Here is a 24,862-nt window from a genome sequence, read left to right on the forward strand (position 1 = left end):
GTCAAAATGCTTTAAGAGTACTTGTAAAACCACAGTGAGACACCACCTCACAGTCTGCCATTGTCACATTATCAAAAAGAGAAGAAACAAGCCTTGGTGAGAATATGGGGCAAAGAGAACCCTCGTGCACTGCTGGTAGAACTGTGAACGGGTGCAGCCCTTACAAAAACAGTGTGCAAGTTCCTCAGAAAATTAAAAACAGAACTACCACATGATCCCACAATACTACTTCTCGGTGTTTATCCAAAGAAATCCAAAAATTAATTCAAAAAGGCATATGCACCACTATGTTCACTTCGACATTATTTACAATAGCAAGAATACAGAGGCAGCCTAAGCATCCAACGACAGGCGAATGCATAAAGATGTGCTACATACATGCGACAGAGTATGATTCAGTCACAAAACAGAATGAAATCTTGCCATTTGTGACAGCACGGATGGACCCAGAGGGCATTGTGCTAAGTGAAATAAGGCAGACAGAGAAAGGCAAACACCGTGTGATTGATTTACCTCCCACGAGGAATCAAAAAACCAAAGTAAACAAAACAGAAACAAACTTACTGATACAGAGAACAAAGTGATGGTCACCATATGAAAGGGGGGTTGGGCAAAAGGGTGAAAAAGATGAAAATGACTAAGAGCTACAAACGGGCAGTTATACATATAGTCATGGGGATAGAAAGTACAGCTGAGGCGACACAGTCAGTAATATTGTAATAACCACGGACAGTTTCCAGGTGGGCACGTGAAATACTGTGGTGATCACTTCCTAGGATACATGAATGTCCACTCACTGTGTGGTACACCTGAACCTAATGTAATACTGTATGTCAACTATGATTGAAAAATTAAAATACTTATAAATCTTTAAGTAAATATGTAACTCAATTTTAATTTTTCTTCAAGGTTCAATGAGCAACTTTGATCTATGTATAATCATCTAAACCTAAAAGTGTCTTCACACATTATTCTAATCAGTCATATGTTTTTCCTCGTATATGCTGATGTTAAGTTTTGCCTTTCTAAGGCTAAGGCACAAAAGTTGTACTTTAGATACAGTTTTGAAAAGACTATAATCCACTTTAAGAATAAAAACAAAAACTGTTTATTTTCTTTAGCGGCGTTATTGAAGTATAACTTAACACTATAAAATTCACCCATTTTAAGTATGTAATTCAATGAGTCTTGGCCAATTTGCAGCTGTGCAGCTCCTCACCGCACCTACTTTGGAAAGCAGTGCGGTGCGTCACCGTCACCGCAGCTGGGAGCGCGGGTCCTACAGCAGCCTGGCTGGCTCCGCAGTTCAGCTGCACGGCCTCGGGCAAGTCGTTAAACCCTCCTCTGCTGTGCTGCAGTTTTCTCACCTGAAATATGCTTAGCGGGAGTGCTTTCTCACAGTACTACCCTGAGGGCCAATAAATTAACATATATATATATATATATATATTTATAAAATATATATATATAAAAGTACTTGGAACAGTAGCTGCCACAGAGTTTCAGTAAATATTAGCTATTATTATCATATATTATTTTTTAAAATCTATTTATTAGAAAATAGGCTGAAACAGTATTGATGCAAATAAGCACCACTCACTCCATACTGAAGGCTAAATCAAACAACCTACGACAACACATTTGATTATGATGAAACTGGATTAACAGTGATTTCAAATTTAAAAACAAGAGTAACAATAATTAAAAACCAAACTGACTCAAGAGAAAACCTATGATGCTGTGACAGCATCCATTCAGCCATTTACTCAACAGATACTTACTCTGGACATGTACTCTATGTCCTGTCCTCCTTAGACACAGGAAAATGGAAATAAGATTAAAAAGTCCCTGGCTTATCAAGCTTAGGGGGAGACAAAAATAAATGAGCAGGCCAATAAAAAGTAAAACACAATAATTACACAGCGGGAAGGGTTATCAATACAGTAAAACACAGCGAAGGACAGAGCCACAGAGGCAGGAGAAAGCAGGGGCGCTGCCCCAGCCCATTCAGGTCAAGAACCAGCCTTCCCACTCTGTACTCTCAAAAACTACGCCGCTTCATGGTTCTGAGATGCCATTTCACCAGAGGCCAGAATGAGAAGTCAGCAGCCACATCCAGGGCGATAACCACGGCAAATTCATGCAGCCAGCAAGAATAACAAGTACAAAGGCCAAAGGTGGGACAAGGCCTGGTAAGACTTGAGAAGCAGCGAGGGGTCAGCTAGCTTGGACTTGAGTGAGCATGAAGAATGAAAGATGGGGTTAAAGAGGGAGGCAGACACCTGATTGCTACATTATTTCACTATTTGAATCACCCCTTTCCTAGCCAACACCTTGAGCCGCTGTTAGGCCATTCACTGGACATTCCTGAGGTCTGAGGAAGCTCACTGTCACCATGGGTCCAACCGTGGCAAAGAACTCCTCACTTATTAAAAAGATGAGATTTTAGCACTTCCATTCAAGATGGCCATGTACGTAGACATGGCTTGCCTCTTCACACATCTACAACAAAATTACAACTAAAATACAGAACAACCATCTCTCAGAACTGACAGAAGTCTAATTGAATAGAAATCTGTCAACTACGGATTTAAAGAAACCACATCCATCCAGGCTGAGCTGGCAGACGGGTACCATATGTTAAGATTTCATCAACCCACTAACACTATTTTTTGATCCACCTTGGACATCCCCAGAAACTCCAACCCACCCAGTTTATGGGCCCACCCAAGCTGCTTTTCCAGATGAATGACTGGATTTGGCTCAAACTACACAACTTCCTAAATCCATTCACACAAGCAGCAGCTGGCCTCCGTGAGCACCAGGGCCAGGATTAGCAGCCTAGATTCATAGCTTGCTTCTCCTGGGCATCTCCAAGCCCAACACAAGTAGCAGCCATCTCAGATTTATAACTCAGGCAGGGTGACACTGGGCAAAACACAAGTGGGGGCTGATCTTGGCCTGAACCACCCAGGAAACCCCAGGACCAGCACACCCAGTGGGCAGCTACAGACCACGGAGCACCACCACCCTGCCCCTGTACAGCTGATCCTCCACAGAATGTGGAGGTTGCTGGTCAGTGGTCACAGCCAGTCCTTGCCCCTGACTGGCCTGGATAAATCCCTCCCATTGATCTGCCAACAGCAACCAAGGTGCAACTACAAGAGGAGGGTGTACTCAGCCCACATGAAGGAAGTACCTAGAATAAACACCTTGGGTGATAGGGGAGGCTGTGCTACTGGACCCTACAGAACACCTACTACATTAGGCCACACTGCTAAGACACAAAGTCAAAGCAGCTCTACCTAATACATAGAAACAAACACAGGGAAGCTGACAAATAAGGAGACAAAGAAACATGGTCCAAATGAAAGGACAGATCAAAACTCTAGAAAAAAAGCTAAATGAAATGGAAATAAGCAATCTATCAGATGTAGAGTTCAAAACACTGGTTATATGGATGCTCAAGGAATTTGGTGAGGACTTCAATAGCATAAAAGAGATCCAGTCAGAAACAAAGGACACACTAATTGAAATACAAAACAATTTACAGGGAAACAACAGTAGAGTGGATGAGGCTGAGAATCGAATCAATGATTTAAAACACAACAAAGCAAAAAAAAAAAAACAATCAAAACAACAAGAAGAAAAGAGAATCCAAAAAATTAAGATACTACATGCAGCCTCTGGGACAACTTAAAGCAATCCAACATTCACTTCATAGGGATGACAGAAGGAGAAGAGAAAGAAGAAATTATGTATTTATACATTATTAAGGATATGCCAAAACTTACCTCAATATCTCTCCCTGTCATATTCTATTTCATTGTGTTTTAATATAACTAAGGTAGTTTTAATGCTACTATATTTGACATTCAGCATTATTTTATATTAGTTTCAGGTGTACAGCATGATGGTTAGACAATCATATAATTTACAAAGTGATCCCCCCCAATATTTTCAAGTACCCACCTGGTACCATGTTTAGTTATTGCAATATTAGTTTTTAATGCCAGTATTTTTCAATGTCTTCTTAGAAACACACTGACAATCCCACTTTATGTTACCTTTTTAGAATACACTCTTTTCACTCATTCATGCAATAAGTAGTTATCGAGGATCTGCTACATACTAGGCATTGTTCTTTGCTCTGGAAATAACGCAGGGGGCAAATGAGACTATATTCCTCTCCCTCGTGGAGCCAAATCCTACCAGAGGGAAACAACCAGCCAATGCATAAACATCCAGCAGAGGATGCCGTATGGGGGGAAGTGAGAGGGGCAGACAGAGTGCCGCTGGTGGGGTGGAGGTTGCAATTTTTACAGGGTGGAGTGGGAAGGGCCTTGCTGCGGAGGACACTTGAGGACTGCACGGGAAGAGGCGAGGGAAAAGCACCCAGGAGGAGAGAGCTGCAGGCTGAGGGGTCCCACGTACAATGAGGCCCTGAGGCAGGTGCGTGCTGCTACCCATCCGGGAGCACCCCCCGCATGTCTGCTCCTCTCTCACTTGACGCCCATCGGGCGCAGGCCTCCTTGCCGTTGCTCAGACACGTGCCGGGGAGAGGGAGTGGGACGGGGGAGGCAGTGTGCGAGCTCCTCTGAGAAGCCACCGCCTCCGGCTGAAAGGCAGGCCATCCCCGTGACTGACGGGGATGCTGGGCAAGCACTTCTCGTGAGCAGCGCTGTCTCACAGCACTTTCTGCAGCGACGGGACTGCTCTCTACCTGTGCTGGCTGGTGAGGGGCGCTGGACCCACGTGGCTACTGGGCAACGTCACAAGTGGCTAATGTGACGGAGGAGCTGAAATTTTCACTGTATTTTAATTAATTTATTGAATAAATTGAAAGGGTCAAATGTGGCTAGTGACTACCACACTGGCCAGCATGAGTCTGGAATAAAGGTAGGTCTTGAGAATGTAGGAATTTATCATTAATAGACAGACACCTTGTTTCTTAAAAAAGATATTTAATTTGCGAAAGTTCCACTTTGCCCATTAAAAATTCTATGATTATGGCACTTGTGATAGCTTCACTTGTCATAAAACTTGTGCTAACAATTATTCACCATGTAATTCTTTGACTACTGGCTAGAAAACCTATTGCCATTAGGCTTTCTTGCCTCAGCTTTAGTGTTTCCCTGTGGGTGATTTATTATTGCTAAAGTAACAGTTAAATTTTTTTTAAATCTGTTCATTTTTTTATTAGCAACAATTCGATTTTTGTTTATTTATTTTTAAGTTAAATGTGTTGGGGTAACATAGGTTAATAACAGTACATAGGTGTTAGCTGTACAACTCTGTAACATACCATGTGGGCCTACCACCTGAAGTCTAGCGAAAATCTGTTTTTAAAATCAAGCTGCATTTCCTGACAGCGAGCTTTTTCTTATCAATTTGATATTTCCTCAAGTGACACAATTACATGCAAATGTAAAAACATGAATGAAATATAATGAATGGGATGTGGTATATAATAAGCTATACATTCATGTATTACTGAATTCTAACAAAATAGAATCAAAGACTGTGGTTAGCAGAATGGCTAGAAAAGATAAGGGGGCCGGGGAAGAACTGGCCTTCAAACAGCTTTGTTTTCTACAAACCTGGAAGCAGAAGATACTCATGACTTCGAGAGATACGTAAGGCCAATCTTTAACATCTGTATTCAACTTTATAAAAATATAAAGATTCTAACAGGAAGGCATGCATACACACACATATAAATGACATATATATCATACTAAACGTACCATTATTAAAGCTACACAAGAAAACTTCATGGTTTAGAATTTCTATGTTTAAGTCAACAGCACCAAGAGTCGATGAAAGCCAGTTACTAAAAAAAATTATTGCTTGGTTAAAACTCAGTTTACAATTCAAAGGATTTTAAAAATCTCTGTACTGTGATGATGCTTTACGGGGTTTTCAGTGAAGATGAAAACAGAAATAAAAAGATCTGACAAACAGAAGGTGCCAAAGACATTTCCAGCATTATAAACATGGGACCTTTTTACCTTATTCCAAGGAAACTGACTTTAACTCATCTGCCCAAAAGGAGAACTATGATTCCTGAGATCCCTTTCAAAATGTAAGTGTTTGATGGCAATTTTATTTGAAAGACATTATTTTTATAATTTTTTTTAAAAAACTAGAATGTAAACTTCGTGAATCAGGGATTTTTGATAATATGCAATATTTCCAGTGCCTATAATAATGCCTGCCATAGAGTAGGTACTTAATAAATATATACTAGATTAATAATTAGACCACAACATTTTACTAAGATATCCAAACTGTATTATAACATTAGTAACATACAACCATTCCACTTATCAAAATTCTCGTTTTACCACCTACACATACAAAGCCCTTTTTAAAGCTTATTGGTGCCCTGGCTGGTGTAGCTCAGTGGATTGAGCATGGGCTGGGAACCAAAGTGTCCCAGGTTCAATTCCCAGCCAGGGTACATTCCTGGGTTGCAGGCCAGAACCCCCAGCAACCGCACATTGATGTCTCTCTCTCTCTCTCTCTCTCTCTCTCTCTCTCTCTCCCTCCCTTCCCTCTCTAAAAATAAATAAATAAAATCTTTAAAAAAAAAAAAAAAAGCTTATTGGTATTTCACAGAATTAGTCAAAGTCTAGAATTCTACAGTTATAGAATTCTATGATCCTTTCCAATTCAAATTTTATTTATTATAATAATGACATAAACTGTAAAGAAAAAATCTGAAACCTATTCAAATGGAATATTAAGGCAACATATTATTGGAATTACTACAGAAATAACCACAAAACAACTGATGGAGCATCCTGACATTTCATGGTTTTCTTAAGTCTTTTCTTCCAAGAAACATTTTCTAGTTGTCTGTGTAGTCTTGCTTTATAGGACCCTCAAATCCTTCATTTTCAAAATCAAGTATGTACATTGAAATGTCATATAGTAAACTGCACTGTACTTTTAAATTCTACACCAAAAGGCCTAGTTTATTTTAAAAACAAAATCTAAGATGCACTGGGAAGTACCACTGCTGGGATGTGGGCAGCAATGCTGTTTACTGCAGAAGTCCCAGTGTTTTAACAACTAACACTGAAGTTTACGCTAGGGATAAACTCAGGAGATTCATCTTCCTAACACCTTGACATGTCTGTCTAATGTGTGAGGTGGCTTCCTTCTAAGAAGCATGGGCACAGGGGTCCGAGACTCACCGTCAGGTTCCGGTCCCAGATCTGCACGCTGCCGTTCTGGCAGGCGGCGGCCACGAGGCTCCCGTCTCTGCTGTAGGTGCACGTGGTGGGCACCACCTTCTTGCCCTGCATCGTCCGCGGCTTAAACACACTTTTTTGCTTCTTTGGATTTTCGACTTCCCACAGCCTCACGGTCCTAAAAAGCATAAGGAGATTTTCACGTACCCCAAAAGAAAGGAGTTTCAAATACAAAAGAGCCCATTAAGACTGCTTCCACTTTTAAGCACAGGAATTTAATAGTTATATTAAAAATGAAATGTGCACGGTGAAACATTCTACAGTTATAAATGAGGTTATTCACTGAAATGAAGTCAACCAGCTGGATCGTGTTGTCAAATCAAAAGGCAAACGGCAAATTCTGCTTCAAGTCTACCAGCTGTCAGTCCTGACCCTTGAAAGCAGTGGCCCCCAAACAGCTCTGCCTCTACACTCTGATCACTGAAATTGTTGAACAACCCTCCCCCCCACATACACACATTAATTCACAAATCATCCGCCTGTGTCGATGCACTCCTGTACCACACGCACTAGGGACACACTGAAGAACTCGGTCATTAAGAAAGAACGGTGTCCTGCTCCAGGGCCCAGGCAAAGGTTTCGTGCCTCTGGGGGAGGAGTGAAAACACTGCCGTCAGCGCCCGCATTTTCACATTTTTCACTCCGTAGAAAGCAGCCGCAGTTAGAGCTGGAGTGGGGGCAGGACACCCTCCCGCTCGCAGCCTTCGCCAGAGGAGCCCTGGGCCTGAGGGGGGCTAGGAAACAAACCTCCCTGCCGGGGTGGGGGGTGGAGTATGCACAAAAACAAAGATGAGTTCAGAGCCTTCCAGACAGAAACTGTCCGAGCCAAACCACTAGGGAACAGCATCTTTAGCGTTCTGAAAGAAAAAAATGTCAATCGAATATTTTATAGCCAAAGAAAAAATATTTCGAAATGAAGACCTTTCCAGAGCAGCAAAAGCTGCTTCCATAGGACAGGCAAGGAAGAAACGCTGAAGCCCTCCCTCCAGGAAGAACAGGCGCGGCCCAGCTGCACGTCTGAAGCCACACAAAGACACAGAGCGTGCTGCTAACGGCAAAAATAAGGGTAGATTTTAAAGACGTTTAAGTCTTTCTAAAAGACAAATGGCTGTCAAGAAACCGAGTAACACCCTGTGAGGTTTATGATACATGTGCCAGCACACTGTGTGCCAGCAACAGCACGGAGGCTGGACGGGACGGACGGAACACACGGTTTTATACTGTGCTTGAAACGGTGCAGTAGTACTTGATGAGGGGGAGACTCTGACGCATTAAGGATATACATCACACACCCCAGAGTAATCCCATGTTTGTAATGTATATGTAATAATAGAGATAAAATGGAAGTAAAAAATGAATCCTCTAAAAACAGGAAAAAATAAAGAGCCACTATGGGATAAATATAAAACAAATGGCTACACAGTAGGTTTAAATTCAACCTCATTAATAATCACATTGGTTGTAAATGGCCTAAAAACTCTAATTAAAAGGCAAACTATGTCAGACTGGATTAGACAAAAGCAAGACTCAGCAAATTCTGTCTTTAAAAACAAACAAAAACCTTTAAATATAATAACTTAGCTAGGCTAACAGCAAAAGGATAAAGAAAAGATAGGCTTGTAAACATAATCAAAAGAAAGCTAGAGTGACCATATTAATGTCAGACAAAGTGGATTTCAGAACAAAGAATAAAACTACAGACAAAAAAGAATACTTCATAATGATAGAGTCAACTATCAAGAAGACATAATAATCCTAAATACATATGCCCATAACAACAGGGCCTGAAAACATGAAAGCGAACTTAATAGAAATAAAAAAACAAATCCATACTGAGAGCTGCACACTTCAACAGTCCTGTCTCAGTGCCTGAGAGACAGAACAAGACTGCTCTCCCCACACACACACACACACACACACACACACGCAGTTGGGAGATGCAGGCGCTCAGAAACCCTACCACACGCATAGTAATGAACACTCATGTAACCCTTTGCCCAGCAACAACTGAATGTGCACTCCCTCCAGCCATACACTGGTCATTTACCGAGACAGATGACATTTGGGGCCAAAAAATAAATCTAAACACGCTAACAAGAAATAAAAGCATACACAGTATATAAACTGTCAAGAATATATAATTAAATAAGCAACCGATAACAGAAATGTTTCTGGAAAAATATCTTTTCCAAAACATTAAGAAATTGAGAATATAGCCCTGGCTGGCGTAGCTCAGTGGATTGAGCATGGGCTGCAAACCAAAGTGTCGCAGGTTCAATTCCCAGTCAGAGTACATGCCTAGGTTGCAGACCATGACCCCCGGCAACCACACATTGATGTTTCTCTCTCTCTCTCTATCTCCCTCCCTTCCCTCACTAAAAAATAAATAAGTAAAAGCTTAAAAAAAAAGAAATTGAGAAGACAAATGTAAATACTCCATCGGTCAGAAAAACATATCACAAGAAATAAGAAAAATACTTTGAATCCAACAAATATAAAAATATAATACATCAAAATTCACGGTATTAGGCTAATGCAGAACACAGGGGACAAATACAGAATTAAGTGTATATATTTGAAAAAAGAAAAGCCTCACATCAATGACCTAAGATTCGACCTTAAGAAACTAGAAAAAGGAAAGAAAATTAAATCCAAAGAAAACAAAAGAAAGGATATAATAAAAAATGAGAGTACAAATGAATAAAAAACAGAAAAACAGTAGAGAAACCAAAAGCTGGTTCTTTGAGAAGGGCAATAAAATTAATAAACCACTATCTGGACTAATGAAAAAAACCCCCACCAGAAATGGAAGACACAATATCAAACACTAATAACTTGAATGAAAGAAAGGATATCACTACAGAGCTTACCAACATTAAAAGGATAATAAAGGAATTTTATGAACAAACTTATATACATACATTTGATAATTTAGACGAAATGGATAAATTTCTTTGAAACATACAAACCTCCAAAGCTCACTCAATAAGAAATAAATAACTGGAATATTCCTGTACGATTAAAAAGCTAAATACATAGTTTAAAATCCCCCTACAAAGAAAACTCCAGAGGGCTTCACTGTTGAATGCTACCAGACATCTGAGAGAGAAAGAACCCCAGCTCTGTACAAGCTTCCCCTGGAAACAGAAGGGGAAACACGTCACGACTCATGCTCTGAGGCCAGCATCACCCAGGTGCCAGCCCCAGTTTCGCTGCATTGGATACAAGGACCCGTACACCCAGTGAACACAGACGAAAATTCTTAACAATCAGAAACTGAAGCTAGCAGTGCATAAAATGATAGTACTTCTCGAGTAAGTGGACAATGGACAGGACTGAAAACAATATAATGCACCTTTTATCAACAGAGTATAAAAGAAAAAAGATACACAATCATGTCAATTTATGCAAAAAAAGAATCAGGAAAAAAACCCAACATCCACTAATGATTTAAAAAAAACTCTCAGCAAACTAGGAATAAGATGGAACTTCCTTAACCTGATAGAGGACATATATGAAAAAGCTACAGGTGAAATACTAAATGGAGAAAGGCTGAACACTTTCCTTTTATGCCTGAGAACAAAGCAGTAATGTCAACTCTCACCATTTCTTTATTCAGGAGTTGCTAGCCAGTGCAGTAGAGTGAATGAAAGAAATTAAAGGCTGGAAAGAAGAAATAAAACTGTCTTGATTCAGAGAACACAGGATCATCTACACAGAAAATCCCAAGAATCTACACAAATTCGATTAGAACTAATAAGTGAGTTCAGCAAGGTCATAGAATACAAAGTCAACAATCATAAATCAATTTTATTTCTATTAACAAGCAACAAACAATTTGATGCTGAAACTATGAAAATCAGGGAGGGGATAATGGGGGGTAATGGGGGTAGGTTTCTCAGGAACAACTATAAAGGACTCATGGACAAAACCAAGGGGGTGAAATCAGGAGAGGGAGGTAGGGACGGCTGGGGTGGTGTTGGGAGTTCTGGGGGGAATGCAGACAGCTGTACTTGAACAACAATAAAATAAATTATGAAAATCATACCACTGATAACAGCACGAATAAACATGAATCTGACAAGAAAATATGCACCAGTTGCACAGTGAACACTGTAAAACATTTCTGAGAGAACTGAGGGGTCTACGTGAATGAGAAGACATGCTGTACTTATGGATCAGAAGAATCAACGCTGTTAAGGTTTCAATTCTCCCCTAACAAACATTTTGGTGAATACAATCTCTACCAAAATGCCAGCAGAGGTTCTTTGGCATATAAATCGGGTAAACTGATTCTAAAACTTGTGTGGAAATACAAACAACTTGGAGTAGCCTAAACAATTTTGAAAGAGATCAAAACTAGGGAGCTCCACCAGGTTCCCACATTCTAACCCCCACACTGTAACACCCATCATGTGAGTTGAATCACACATATTAACATCTCTTCCAAGCCCTGGCTGGTGTAGCTCAGTGGATTGAGTGTGGGCTGCGAACCAAAGCATCACAGGTTCGATTCCCAGTCAGGGCGCATGCCTGGGTTGCAGGCCAGGTCAGGTCCCCAGTGGGAGTGCACATGGGAAGCAACTGCACATTGATGTTTCTCTCTCTCTTTCTCCCTCCCTTCCCTCTCTAAAAATAAATAAATAAAATCTTAAAAAAAATTTTCTTTAAATCATCTCTTCCTTCTACAAAAACAGCCCCTCAAGAGCAAGGGCTCTCTCTTTCTTTTTCTAAATCTTTGTGTGCCTAGGGTCTGCACCATCTCTTTAGCATAACATACTGGGTCCTCAATAAATGTTTGTGAAACCAATGAAACTCGCTACCTATCAAAGCATTTTATGAATCAACTTCGAGGTATAACAATGAAATATGATTGATTTTTAAATGTAAATGCTTCAAATAGCCAGCATTTTCTGTCAAATACTTATGATTTATTCCGAATGAAGGATTGTTATCAATAATTTTTGCATGGTTTCCCCCCACACTTCGCTTGGGAAATCAGTCCATTGTGTGGCATTACTGAGCTCGAGCTTTCAGAGCTGCCAAACCCAGCGCCTGAGACCGCACAGAGTGAACTTTATGTGATTCCCACAAATAAGGGTTTGGAAACGGCCGCACAGGAATAACAGAACGGCACCTTGGAACTCAAGGGTTTAAAGTGACCTAGTGGGGAGCCCGAAGACTTAACTCCCATGTTATAAGACACCTGGACAGCTGGAAGCCACGAGCAGTGTGACAGATGTTGCTAGCAGCGCACTCCAACATCCACTCTCCTTTCTTCCCAGGTCACGCCTGTATTCCCCAGCCTCTGCTGCTGCTAGATGCGATGAAATGTGGCAACTAGGCTTTGACCAGTGCGGTGTAAATGCAGGGCCAGCGTGGGCTTTGCAAAAGTCTCTAAAGAAAGTTCAGACCCTTCCCCATCCCTTCGTGTTCGCTCCTGCCTCTGCGGCGTCTGGATACGACGCTGCATCTGGTCAGAGCAACAAACTGAAGGCGCCCCGGTCCTTGGCAACACCAGAGCCGCCCAGTCCAGTCTGGGGTGCCTGTGTCTGCTGCACCTAGAGGACACAGATGAAAAAAATCCCCCTCGTGTTGCCTCCTTGTAGAAAACCCCTCCCTTCCCCAGCTTTAACCGTTGGCAACTGTTGACCTGTTTTGTATCTCTACGTTTTTTCCCATATTATAAAGTGAAAATCACACTGTGCGCAGCCTTTTGAGTCTGGCTTCTTTAGCTTAGCGTAATGTATCTGGGTTCCTCTTCTATGTATTAGCGGTCCATTCCTTTCTGTGGATGAAAGACGGTCCCTTGTATGGACATCCATTCCACCTTGTGTTTCTCCATTCACCAAATGAAGAATATTGGTTGTTTCCAGGTGGAGGTGATTATGATTAAAGCCACTATAAACATTCATATACAGTTTTTGTTTTGTAAAAATAAGTCTTCATTTCTCTTGTCTAAATGCCTAGAAACAGGACTGCTGGACATTCGGGGAGCATATGTTTTAACATTATAAGAAACTGCTCACCTGCTAACTTTTCCAAAGTGACTGTCCTGTCGTGCATCCCCACCTGCAATGAGAGTTTCAGGGGCTCCGCACCCTTGACAGCACTTGGCATTACAAGTTGCTTTTTTTTTTAAAGCCATTCTAACAGGTGTGCATTGGCACTGTGATTTTAATTCACATTTCCTAAATGACTAATGATGTTGTGCATCTTTCTAGCTATTACCCATTGTTCTTCATTGGTGAAATATGTCGTCAAATCTTTTGCCTCTTTTACAATATTTAGTTGTTTATTTCCTTATAGTATGTTAAGTGTTCTTTAGTCATTCTAGACACAGTCTTTTTTCGATTTTATTTATTTATTTATTTATTTATTCGTTTATTTGTTTGTTTTTTAGAGAGGGGGAAGGGAGGGAGAAACAGGGAGAGAAACATCGTATGCGCCCCAACCGGGAACCAAACCTACAACTCAGGCACATGCTCTCACTGGGAATCTGGTCTTGTAAAATTAAAACTGTGTTTCATGAAAAATATTTAAAAATAGAAGAAGTACCTGCCTGGGCCTTCCTGGAAGCACAATGAAAACACCCAGAAGACAAGGAAAAACCTCAGGTGGGCTCATTACACTGCCTCAGGCACAAATGCTGTGTCTTAAAATTCTGAATTCTTCCCAGACACAAGCTCTGAACTGGCTGGCGTCTGCTGCATGAATGCACCACAGCATTTGGCCAAAGCCAAGGGGAGCGCTAATTCTGCATGGAAATCCCTTAAAAGATCTTGGTTTAGTTTTTCCCGGAGAGGCTACGCCAGCAACGAGAGTGACACGTGAGTCTGAAACCCGCTGGCTCCCTCGGTGGAGCAAAGCCAGCGGGAACGACCTTCTTCCCAGAAACGCCCCAAAGCTAAGGTTCCCCAGAAATGGGGAGAATGTTCTAGCTTCCACATACACTTGCAGTGATCTCTATGAACAACCACGGTTCACACACACACACAGAACGCCATGGCAGCAAGAACACTGTTTCACTTAAGAGAGGCGTTCTGTACTCATATTTTGTAGTTACAATTATTAAAATTAGGCCTTGCAAAATCCAACATCAAAGTAGGGAATGAATACTGCAGTAAATAAACACTTACACTCGTACATTGATGGCCAACTGACTTTCAACAAAGATGCTGAAACAATTCAGTGGAAAAAGAATGGTCTTTTACAACAATGATGCCGACAACTGGATACCCATATGCAGAACAATGAATGTGGACCAGCTTTTACTTCACATCATATGAAAATTAACTTAAAATGGATTAGAGACATAAATGTAAAACTCTTAAAACATGACCCTGGATTAGGGAACGACTTCTTAGATGCAACACCAAAACCACAAATAATAAAAAGAAGATAAACTGGACATTGTTAAAATGAATAATTTATCTGCTTCCAAAGATACTATGAAGAAAGTTTAAAGATAAGACATAGACTTGGGGAAATAGTTATAAATCATATCTATGATAACACAATGGTATCTAGAATAGCTAAAGAACTTGTATAATAAAAAGCTAAGTGACCCAATTTTTTTCAATGGGCAAAAATTTTAAATATATGTTTCACTAAAGAATGTATGCAAATGCCCAATAAGCCTGTGAAAAAATGCTTGACATTGTTATTAAGAAAATAAATGCAAACTTGAACCTAATCAACAAAACAAACAAGTAAGCAAAATATAACCCAAGACACTGAAATAGAGAACACGCTGACAGTGACCAGAGGGGAGCGGAGAGGGGATAATGAGGGAAAAGGGTGAAGGGCTTACAGGAACAATTATAAAGGACGCAAGGACAATAACAATGGTGGGAGGTGGAAACAGGGATGGAGGTGGGGAGGGCTGGGGTGGTGGGGAGGGGGAGGGGGAAAAGGCAGAAAACTGTACTTGAACAATAGAAGAAAAGAAACGCAAATCAAAATTACTTTGAGATACCACTTCATACCCACTGCAGCTATAATAAAAAAGGCAGACAACAGCAAGTGTAGGTGAGGAAGTAAAGAAACGGAAACCTCATACATCATTGGTAGGAATGTGCAGTGGTGGAACCACTGTGGGAAACAGTTTGGCAGTTCTGTAAAATAGATTCACCACGTGGCTCAGAAATTCCACCCCTAGGTATCCATCCAAGAGATCTGAAGAATTTCCCCATGTAACAAATTGAACACGAAGTTCAGAGATGCACTAAACATAACAGCCAATAACTAGAAACAACCCCAATGTACATTAACTGATGAATGGATAAACAAAATATGAAACTGCCACACAATGAAAAACTGGCAATAAAAAAGTGATAGACATATATGAGTAGATGGCTGAGGCTGCCATAACAAGTAACTACAGACTGGGTGGCTTAAAACAACAGAATTGTCCTGGCTGGTGTGGCTCAGTGGATTGAGTGTGGGCCTGCAAACCAAAGGGTGGCCAGTTTGATTCCCAGTCAGGTCACATGCTTGGGTTGTGGGCCAGGTCCCCAGTTGGGGGCGCATGAGAGACAACCACACATTGATGTTTCTCTTGCTCTCTCCCTCCTCCTCTGTCTACAAACAAACAAACAAATTTATTCTACCACAGCTCTGGAGACTCTAGGGGAGAGTCCCTCCTTGCCTCTTCCACCTTCTGGAGCCTGTCAGCATTGCTTGGCTTCCTTGGTTTATAATCTCATCATTCCCATCTCTGCCTCTATTTTTACATGGCCTTCCTCTCTGTGTATCTCCTTCTCTATCTCTTACAAGAATACCTGCATTGGATTTAGGGTCCACCTGGATAATCCGGGATGATCTCATCTTAAGATCCTTAACAATCACCTCTGCAAACACCCCCGTCCCAAGCAAGGTACCATTCACAGGTTCCAGGAATTACACAGGGAAATATCCTTTGGGGAGCTACTATTCAGTCCACAGCTCCCTATAACATGGATAAACCTCAAAACACGTCATGCCAAGTTAAAGAAGGTAGACACAGAAGATCGTATGTTGTGTGATCCCATTTATCTGAAATGTCCACAAAAGGCAAATGCACAGACGGAAAGCAGATCAGCGGTCGCCTTGGGCAGGGGTAGGAATGGGGAGTGACTGCACACAGTCTCCTTTTAGGGCGATGGGGATGTTGGAAATGTGATGGTTGTGATGGTTGCATGACTCTGTAAACACACTGAAAAGCTCCATCCTCTTCTAGTTTTAGCTGGAATCTGTATAGCTGAAAGTCCCATTAAATTCTTAGAATAACTGTCAGTAATTAAACATTTCTGACGAACACTGTAGGAGACTTCACATGGAGCAGTTCATCAGATGGAATTAGAAGAGATTCTCAATGTAAAATACATGCCCATACTCTTATTAGACAAAAATTACTCCCTGTTCTTATAAACCAAATAACCCTAAAGCTGTTTACAAAATATTTTTTAAATCTTTTATTTCACTAAACCACACAAGTGAGATCAGGGTCTGGAACGGAGAGTAAGTGAAGAATCCTGAATCACACAGAGAGTGCTAGTCCGAGCGACCCGGGCACCACTGCAGGTGAAGCGGGCAACAGCTTCGCACCGACATTAAATTAAACCGCTAGGCCCCATGTCAAATGTTCAACAGCCTAAAGGTTTGTGTACAAGTAAACAATATATAACATATAAAGATATATTATATATTCACACCTACATCTCAGTAAGCGGCCTTAGATAGAGGAAGAGGGAAGGGAAAACTCAGATGTGGCAGTAGGTTCCTTTTTCCCTCCTTCTAAAACCTTTATTTTAACCTATCGCAAAGCTCACAAGAAATGCAGTAGAGTAGTCTAAGAGAACACTCCAGGTAGATGCTGAAGACTGTTCTGCTCAAACCTGTGGCAAAAATGCTTTGCAAGTATGTCCAAAGAATATGTGGAGACCTTCGCACATCTTCTACGACACCAAATTACAACCATGACCTTCACACATCTTCTGTGATGCCAAATTACAACCATGACCTTTGCACATCTTCTACAATGCCAAATTGCAGCCACGACCTTCACACATCCTCTACGATGCCAAATTACAACCGTCCAAACAGATACCAATTTGGGTCCTTTTATTCTCTCAATATCTAGCATTGTTTTGTCCACATAATAGGCTTGTAATGAAAGTAAAATCCTATATCACGTTTATATAATTAAACACATATTTATATAATTAAAAACATACATATTTAGAATATATATCATTATCTATCCTTCTGTACTGTTCTACTCTTGAGTTCTCTTAAAATGTTCTTCAAAATAATTTGCTCCAAGCAACTGTTCAAACGCATGAGCACTGTTCCCAGCTCTGAAGAAACGAGGACTGACTAGGAACGGGCCTCCGCCTCCATGGAAATCACAGCTTGGTTGGCGAAAATAACAGACAGGCAATAAGCCACAGAGTCACAATGCAACAAATACATGTTTCATACTTTCTATAGGCGAGGGGTCTCGGTAGACACCTGGGGACACAAAGGTGCCTGTTCTCCAGCAACACATAACCTATTGGAGGGAAAAACTGGGGGAAAATGTCACCAGGTCATGAGGCAACAGCCCAAGAGGAGACAGAGGAGAAGGATCTGGGAAGGATTCCACAGATGTGTCTATTTTGGGGAGAGCTGAGATTCTGCAGGTGAACCGCACAGTTGTGAGGGGAGGGGTGAACCCTAGAAATTGGTGTAGGAGATGCGAAGATCAGGAGGCTCGCAAAAGCAGAGTTTATTGTAGCTTGTTTTGCTTCGATAAGAGGATGAAGCGCCGGTGGTCCTAACAGGAGATGGGGGTGCAACAGTCACTGGCAATTTCCAGAGCGTAAAGGATACCCTTTGAGATGTACCTGATTACAGGCTTTAGACTCTTGGAGATTACGGAGCCACTAAACAGAGAGTGGCTTACTCTATATAATCAGACCTGCAGTTTAGAAAACCGCTTGGGAAGACTACTTGGAGGGGACAAGTCTGCAGGTTGAATAGCCGAGATGAGAAATGACCAAGGCTCAGGCTAAGGCAACAAGGTGGGGAAGGTGTAAAGAAAAGTAACTCCAAGGGCTAAGGAACCAGTGCTATTCACTCAGTGCGGGAGAGATGAGGAAGGTGTGGTGTAAGACAAAAGACAGTAATAGCAAAGGAGATAAGAGCAGGTTAAGGTTCAGACACTTGTGTGACAACAAGGTGGGGAATCTAATCTTGTAGGTGAAAGGAATCCAGTTAAGAGTCATTAGGTGTAGACAGCGATACAACTATGGGATCTGCGGAACAAATTCTTAAGGAACAGGCAGCAAAAAAGGAAGGAGTGAGATAGGAGACAAGAAAGACTTATGAGAGGTGGGGGGTGGGGGCAGTGTTAGGAAAGCCAAAAGAGAAAGTTTAAAAGGAAGGAATAAGCAAAAGTGTCAATTCCAAAGAGATAGTAAATAAGATGAATGGAAGGCCTTCACTGGTCCCTAGAAAGGGAGGTCATAGACGAGGTCTGCGAAAGCAATTCTGGTAGAATGCTGGGGGCACGAGTCAGAAGGCTACGGAATTAGGAGCAGGAAGTGATAAGGGGGAGAGAGCAGGTGCTCCTGCATAAAATGCCATTTAAGTACAGATAAGAATGCCATAAAACCTGGCTAGGATGAAAAGGAATGGAACTGAGGGAGACAGGCTAAAGAGAGGGCACAACATCCAGTTTGGCTCCTAAATGGGAAGAAGGGGTTGTGAGGTAGAGGCGAAGGAGTGGATTTATGGCAGAAGGAATACCATGAGCAAAGGAAGGAATGGTGACGTGACTAGGCTGACATATTGCGTGTAATTGTGTGTGTGTGTGTGTGTGTGTGTGTGTGTGTTTGCAGGGCAAGGGTGCACATAGGACACATCTTGAGATGAGGATGGAAACGGGCTAGGACTGCAATGGGAAGGGCCTTGCAGACCAGCCAGGGAATGCGCACCACATTCTGTAAAGTCTGGGAAGCAACAGAAAGTCAGCAACAGTAAGGGGTTTGGAATCATGGAGGGCAGGCCTGAAGTCCCCTCCCAAGCAAGTGGTGTGCCCCCAATTCGGTCTGGACCGATGCTCCAGTAAAAGGGCTGGGCTCTCGGCTGCAGAGTATGGAACCAAGAAGGAACGAAGACAGTGTCCCTGACAAAGGTCGTGGACAAAGGAGAATGGTGCTGTTATTAATATAAATGGAGAATTTGAGAAGATAGAAAATGAAATTGAAATAGTGAAGATCCAGTGCTTCTAGTAGGATATATTTCCGACCGACTGGGAATGAACATGAAGAGGTCACTGATGGAAATCAGCTCTTCTGGAGAAGGCACTGAGAACAGACGGAAGAATCCTATAACTCTCCAACCTCATTTCCACGGATGCTGGACGAGGGAGCAGGAAATTCACAGGGAATCCCCCTGGGGCGTAAAGCAAGTGACTCAGTGTCGTTATTCTCACGACATGTATCAAGATAAGAAATCGTATGGGAATTCGGCCACAAAATGTGGAGAAAGGTGTAGTGTGTCTGTAATTACAGATGGCTGTTTAGGTTATGTTAAGAAGTGGTTACTGCCTCCTGACAAGAGCGAGACAGGGCACAGTGGGTGGAGGTGGAAAACCAGGACATACGGGGGGAAAGGGAAGAGATTACAGTGGCTAGCACAGGATAAAGTGGGTATGACAAATCTCACAGAAATCTGCCTCCACCCACCCTCCACCCGGGTGCTGCCAGGGCTCGAGGGTATTTCTGGACCCACTTCTCCCTCAATATTAGCAGGTGCAGGCAGGCTTTCCAACAAGACACTGAAGCATGGAGCCTTTAGTCTTCAGGATTACAGCCATTATCTTTCTTTTTTTTTTTTTAATGCCTCTAAATGCAATACATACATGAAACTTGCACTCAGCCAACCAAGGTTTAAAGCAGCAGACTCCACATCTGCAAGACAGATTCTAGGAGATAAAATTTTATGTGCCAAAGAGTGATTCAGTGCAAATGTGAAAATGAGATAAATATTCCTCTTTTGAAAGAGAATGGATGGTTTTTTCCTGACTTAAAAGTTAAACAATGCTTAATCAAGTTGTAGAGTTAGGCAGTGAAGTCAACGTTGCTTTAGAAGTTTACACTGAAGATAGTGAACCTTTTCAGTATCTCTGACAAATTCATCTACAACGGAACTCTTGCACTTGAAGGATTATCTCCAGAAATCATGAATGCCAAAATGTGCTTGATAATGAATTCTGAATATTGAACTAATAATCTGAATAAAAGCTACGATTTGAACTCAGAGTCACAAGAGCTAACATTTAAGTGCTCATAATGAAAAGTTCTAAGCACTCTGTCATTTAATCCTCACAAATCTATTAAGAAGAATAGTATTATCTCTATTTTACAAAATAAAACTAAGGCACAAGAGGGATAAGTAATAAATGTCAATATTCAGGTAAGTAGACTATTCGACAACTAATGTACCTACTGCTTCCTCAAGTTTCATAGTCATCCACATGGATCCATGAAAACAGGCAAGTCACAATTTTAGATGCTATAAAATACTGATGGTCCAAGTAATAGTTTTACTTGAGAAAGATTACTGTAAAATTTCCATGTCTATAAAATTAATGCAAAATAAATCTGAATATGATTTGTATTTTGCATCTTTTAGAAATAAGCAGTGACTTTGAAAGCCTCACTGTTGTGAAACATATTACGTTACAGACATGTTGTCCTAACTATTCAATAAAATAAATGCCAATGCTTCTCCTCCGAGGGAGAGAATCACTGTGGGAACTCTGTGAAGAGGACGTAAGGATAAGGGACCTCCTTGACTCTGATCGCCTGACCCTGCTCCCCGCCCCTCACACGTTGCCCTGCCTCCAGACCTGTGCCACATTTATTTGTAAGCAGGCATTCCCCCTCCGAATAAGGCCTGCTGGGCACTCTTTCAAACATTTAGGGGATCAATTTTCTGTGTGGAGGGGAGAAGAAAGAACATGAAGAATCAGCAGCAGCTGATGCACAAAGTTCAAGCAGGGAAATAAGGTGAATCCAGGGAAAGTTTTAAAACTCACTACCCACAGTGTGTAGCCTTGCACGTGGGCTATGTATGAACTACTAGGATGGACAGAGCAGGGGAACCACCCCAGCAGCATTCCGCCATCAGGAATGGTGGGCTGAAAAAAGGCACCGTTTCACACCAAGACAGCCCACGCGGAAAACAGACGCTGAAACTCAGCAAGCTCTGCAAATGCTCTCCAGCCCTGATGGCTTCACAGTTACATACAGAGACAACACAAAGAGAGGTTCTCTTTCTGCAGCATTGCCATTAAGTACAATGATGTTCTAAATGCTAAACATGTGTGAAGTCTGTAGTATACCAGCACTATACACATCTTATCTCGTTTTAAGCTCAATCCCGAGGTAGGTACCCTTATCATTGCCATTTTTCGGATGAGGTGTGTAATTTAAGTAATTTGTGTATAAGTTGTCCATGATCACACAGCTAGTGGCACAGTTAGGACTCTAACCCAGGGCAACCTGGTCGTGGAGGCCCTGAACACCTGCAGGGCAGTTGTGTCTAGACCTCTGGTTGTCTAAATCTTTGTACAAAACTGGGACAGACACTACTACGTGAGCAGAGCAATCTTAGGCATAGTGCTAGACGTCTGATACAGGGGCTCTGAAAAGTACTGCTTACAGCCTTGTTAGTCTAGTTTCCAGGGACATTTACTACATGTCTCCCTACCGTGCTAACAGGTTTGACTTCATAGTCTAGCTTTCACCTATCCCTACGGTTAATTAGTCTGAATACAGCAGTCAGCACAACCACCAAATTTAATCCAGGAGAAATGGGGACCAGAGTACAACGGCTAAAATGACCCATCCTATAGTTGAGCAGTGAGACCACCAAAGGTCAAATATCCTAGCAAATTTAAACAAATGACTAAATGTTTTCATATACTTCCCCTGCCACCAGGAATTGTCTAATGTCCTGCGAGATCTGGAATTTAAAATCTAGTAAAGTGTCCCTTGGGTTATGACTTAAGAAAGGACAAGCCACCTAATACTGAAGAGCCAGTTACTGCAGAAGAATTTGTTCACAGCTAGCACACTGCACATTTGCCGGAGTTGACCTTTGGCCTCGGCCACCCAGCCCCAGATCTAGGGACCAGTTCTGCGGGGGAGGTCTGTGGGTTGCTTATAATGTACCTATGTGTGCCTCTTCAAGAAAAGGTCTGTGACTCCCCCTACATCATCAAAGAGACCCAACACAGGTTAAGAAGACAGTTCTAGACCATCTAAATTTCACCCCTGGTCCAAGTCAAATCTTCAGAGAGCCGGCTGTAGACTTAGACTGCAGTGCATCCATCTCCTCTTAGAATGACTTTCCTTGAATTACGTTTTTTGGTTCTGCCCTTGACTTACATTAAGGGGCGCGACAAAAACACAGTAACAGGAACAGAGCACAGCAGAATAATTACGGGCGAGGACATGGAGTCAGGTCTGCCTGTTTTTAAGTCCTCTCTCCCCACTCACTATGACTGTGGATAAGTCAACCTCTTGGGGCCTATTTCCTAATCTGAAAATAATTCTAGGAATTCATCAAGAAAATATACATAAAGCACTAAGCACAGTGCCTTGTCCACACTAAACGCCCACTTACTACCAATTTACTGCTATGTTTATTGCACGGATATTGTCTACATCATCCAGTTCACTGTCTATGAGGGCCCCTGGGGGACAATTATCCTTTACACTCTTTTGAAAGGAAAACTCAATGTTTACATCTTGGGGATCCTGGGACTCAACTGAGCATGTCTGCACCTTTGCTCTGGTCCCTGGCAAGTTTAGAACTGAATCTACAATTTAACTGTACCCACTGAGCAGCAAAACCCACTCCTAATGTTTTTTTCTGAACTAACCTTATCCTTTCCCCCTCACTTTCCCATGGTCCTGGATGCTTTCTTTGTTTTTCATAATGTCCGTTACTATCATTATTTTGAGTTCCTTTGAATTCTTGTTTGAAATGAGATAAGACGCATAAAAATAAATTAACAAACCAATTAAAATAGTACTGTTTTTGAACTGTTGATAATTTGAGTTAAAAAAAAGGTTTTTTTTCTAACTCATGGATATATTAGTTACAGAGTCAGGAGAAAATTTAATTCTTTTTACTTCCAAAAGCAGGATCTGCCATAGACCAATGTAGACTCTCAAAGAAAAATCGAATCACGAGTCAACAGTCAAAGAGCAAAATGACTCCCCGGCAGGATAACGAGAATTTCACGTGAGGAGGGTAGCGGTGGGCTATGCCTCTGAGGCAAATGCTTATATATTCTGAAAGTTAAAGAACTTCTAAAATTCAATGAGGGACATTCCAAAAATATATACAAATTCACAGTCACGGGCTTAACTGTATCAATTCCTAGAAGAACTGAAAGGTTTCCTGCCCCTAACTGCACTGGGCCCACGGCAACGGCAGGTGATACTCAGGCTGACTTGAAGGTCTCTCTGTTTCCTGACCCAGAGGAGTGGAGTGGGCCACGGCTGTCGTGTGTAGCGCAGATGGGACACCAAAGGAGCTGAGCTGTTGGCCAGAGACAAAGGGGGAGAATCGAAATGTAAGCAAAGAAGCTTTCCATGGCTGCTTGGCAATACGGCTTCTAAATAAACTACATTAATTTGATTCACATGTGGGGAGTGGAAAATCAAAAACAGGGCAGTGAAAAAAATTACACGAATTCACTAAATAGATGAACTGACGAAGCAGTTTCACTAGGACATACGTTATCCGGATTATTGGACTTTCTGGAGATCTCGTATCTATACCTACACAAAGTTACATATTGTTTGGGGCATACAACAGATGAGAATTCTTGAGAAGCAAGTGTTTTTCCAAGAAGAAAAGTACGACCTCTAAAGAATCAATGAGATACAATAAAATCCAATAATTTTTAAGTGCATTCTCTGAAAAACTGAGGACAAAACTCAAATGGGGTGTTAAGGAAATATAAAAGAGAAGAAACTTGAAGACAAAGGAGAGATGATCTTTTACAAAGGGGCGCACAAGGAAGCATTTGGGGGTCTTGTTTGTAAAAGCTGCTGTCTATCCCAGAAGTTCCACTGTGGGTGCCCAGTCCATTAAATCCTGCGAGTAAGAAAATGATTCCATGTTGGATAATTCTCAATAATGAAACAGACACAAGATAATATGTTGAGATTCAAACTTCTTTCAGACTGTAATCAAATCTGTGACTGTTCTAAACGGAGCTGGATTTCTGTCCTTTTGCTTTCTTTGCTCTTCCCGAAGCGAATATATTGAAAAATTCCCTTCCTTTCTCCTCTTCCTCCCTCCCTCTCCCTCCCGTTCAGCCAGAGGGGATCCGCGGCCCTGCCGACGGGCCAAGCACCACTCTAAGCGCTACAAACACGGAGCTGAAGGAACAAACACCCGTGCCCTCGTGAGTCAGCTGTTCCTTCGTTTCAACATCCCCTCATCTTGTGCCTGTAAGGAACACGGCACTTGGAGAAAACATACTAGGAATTAGAGAATCAAAACTCAATAACAACATCAGGCTTAAGCCGAGGCAGGAAAATGAAATCTTC

At 41.7% G+C, this 24,862-nt stretch overlaps 1 protein-coding gene across 2 annotated transcripts in view; it reads right to left on the reverse strand.

Annotated features, from left to right (window-relative positions):
* The window catches only part of WDR70 (WD repeat domain 70), a 221,509-nt gene that overhangs the window by 79,106 nt on the left and 117,541 nt on the right, over positions 1 to 24,862 (reverse strand). For both annotated transcript variants that reach the window (XM_028527092.2, XM_036020201.1), the window contains exon 10: positions 7,203 to 7,377. In XM_028527092.2, the coding sequence (XP_028382893.1) occupies positions 7,203 to 7,377 (175 nt within the window). The remainder of the gene's footprint in view (positions 1 to 7,202; positions 7,378 to 24,862) is intronic.

The sequence above is a fragment of the Phyllostomus discolor genome, chromosome 3, assembly GCF_004126475.2.
Source record: "Phyllostomus discolor isolate MPI-MPIP mPhyDis1 chromosome 3, mPhyDis1.pri.v3, whole genome shotgun sequence".
NCBI lineage: Eukaryota > Metazoa > Chordata > Mammalia > Chiroptera > Phyllostomidae > Phyllostomus > Phyllostomus discolor.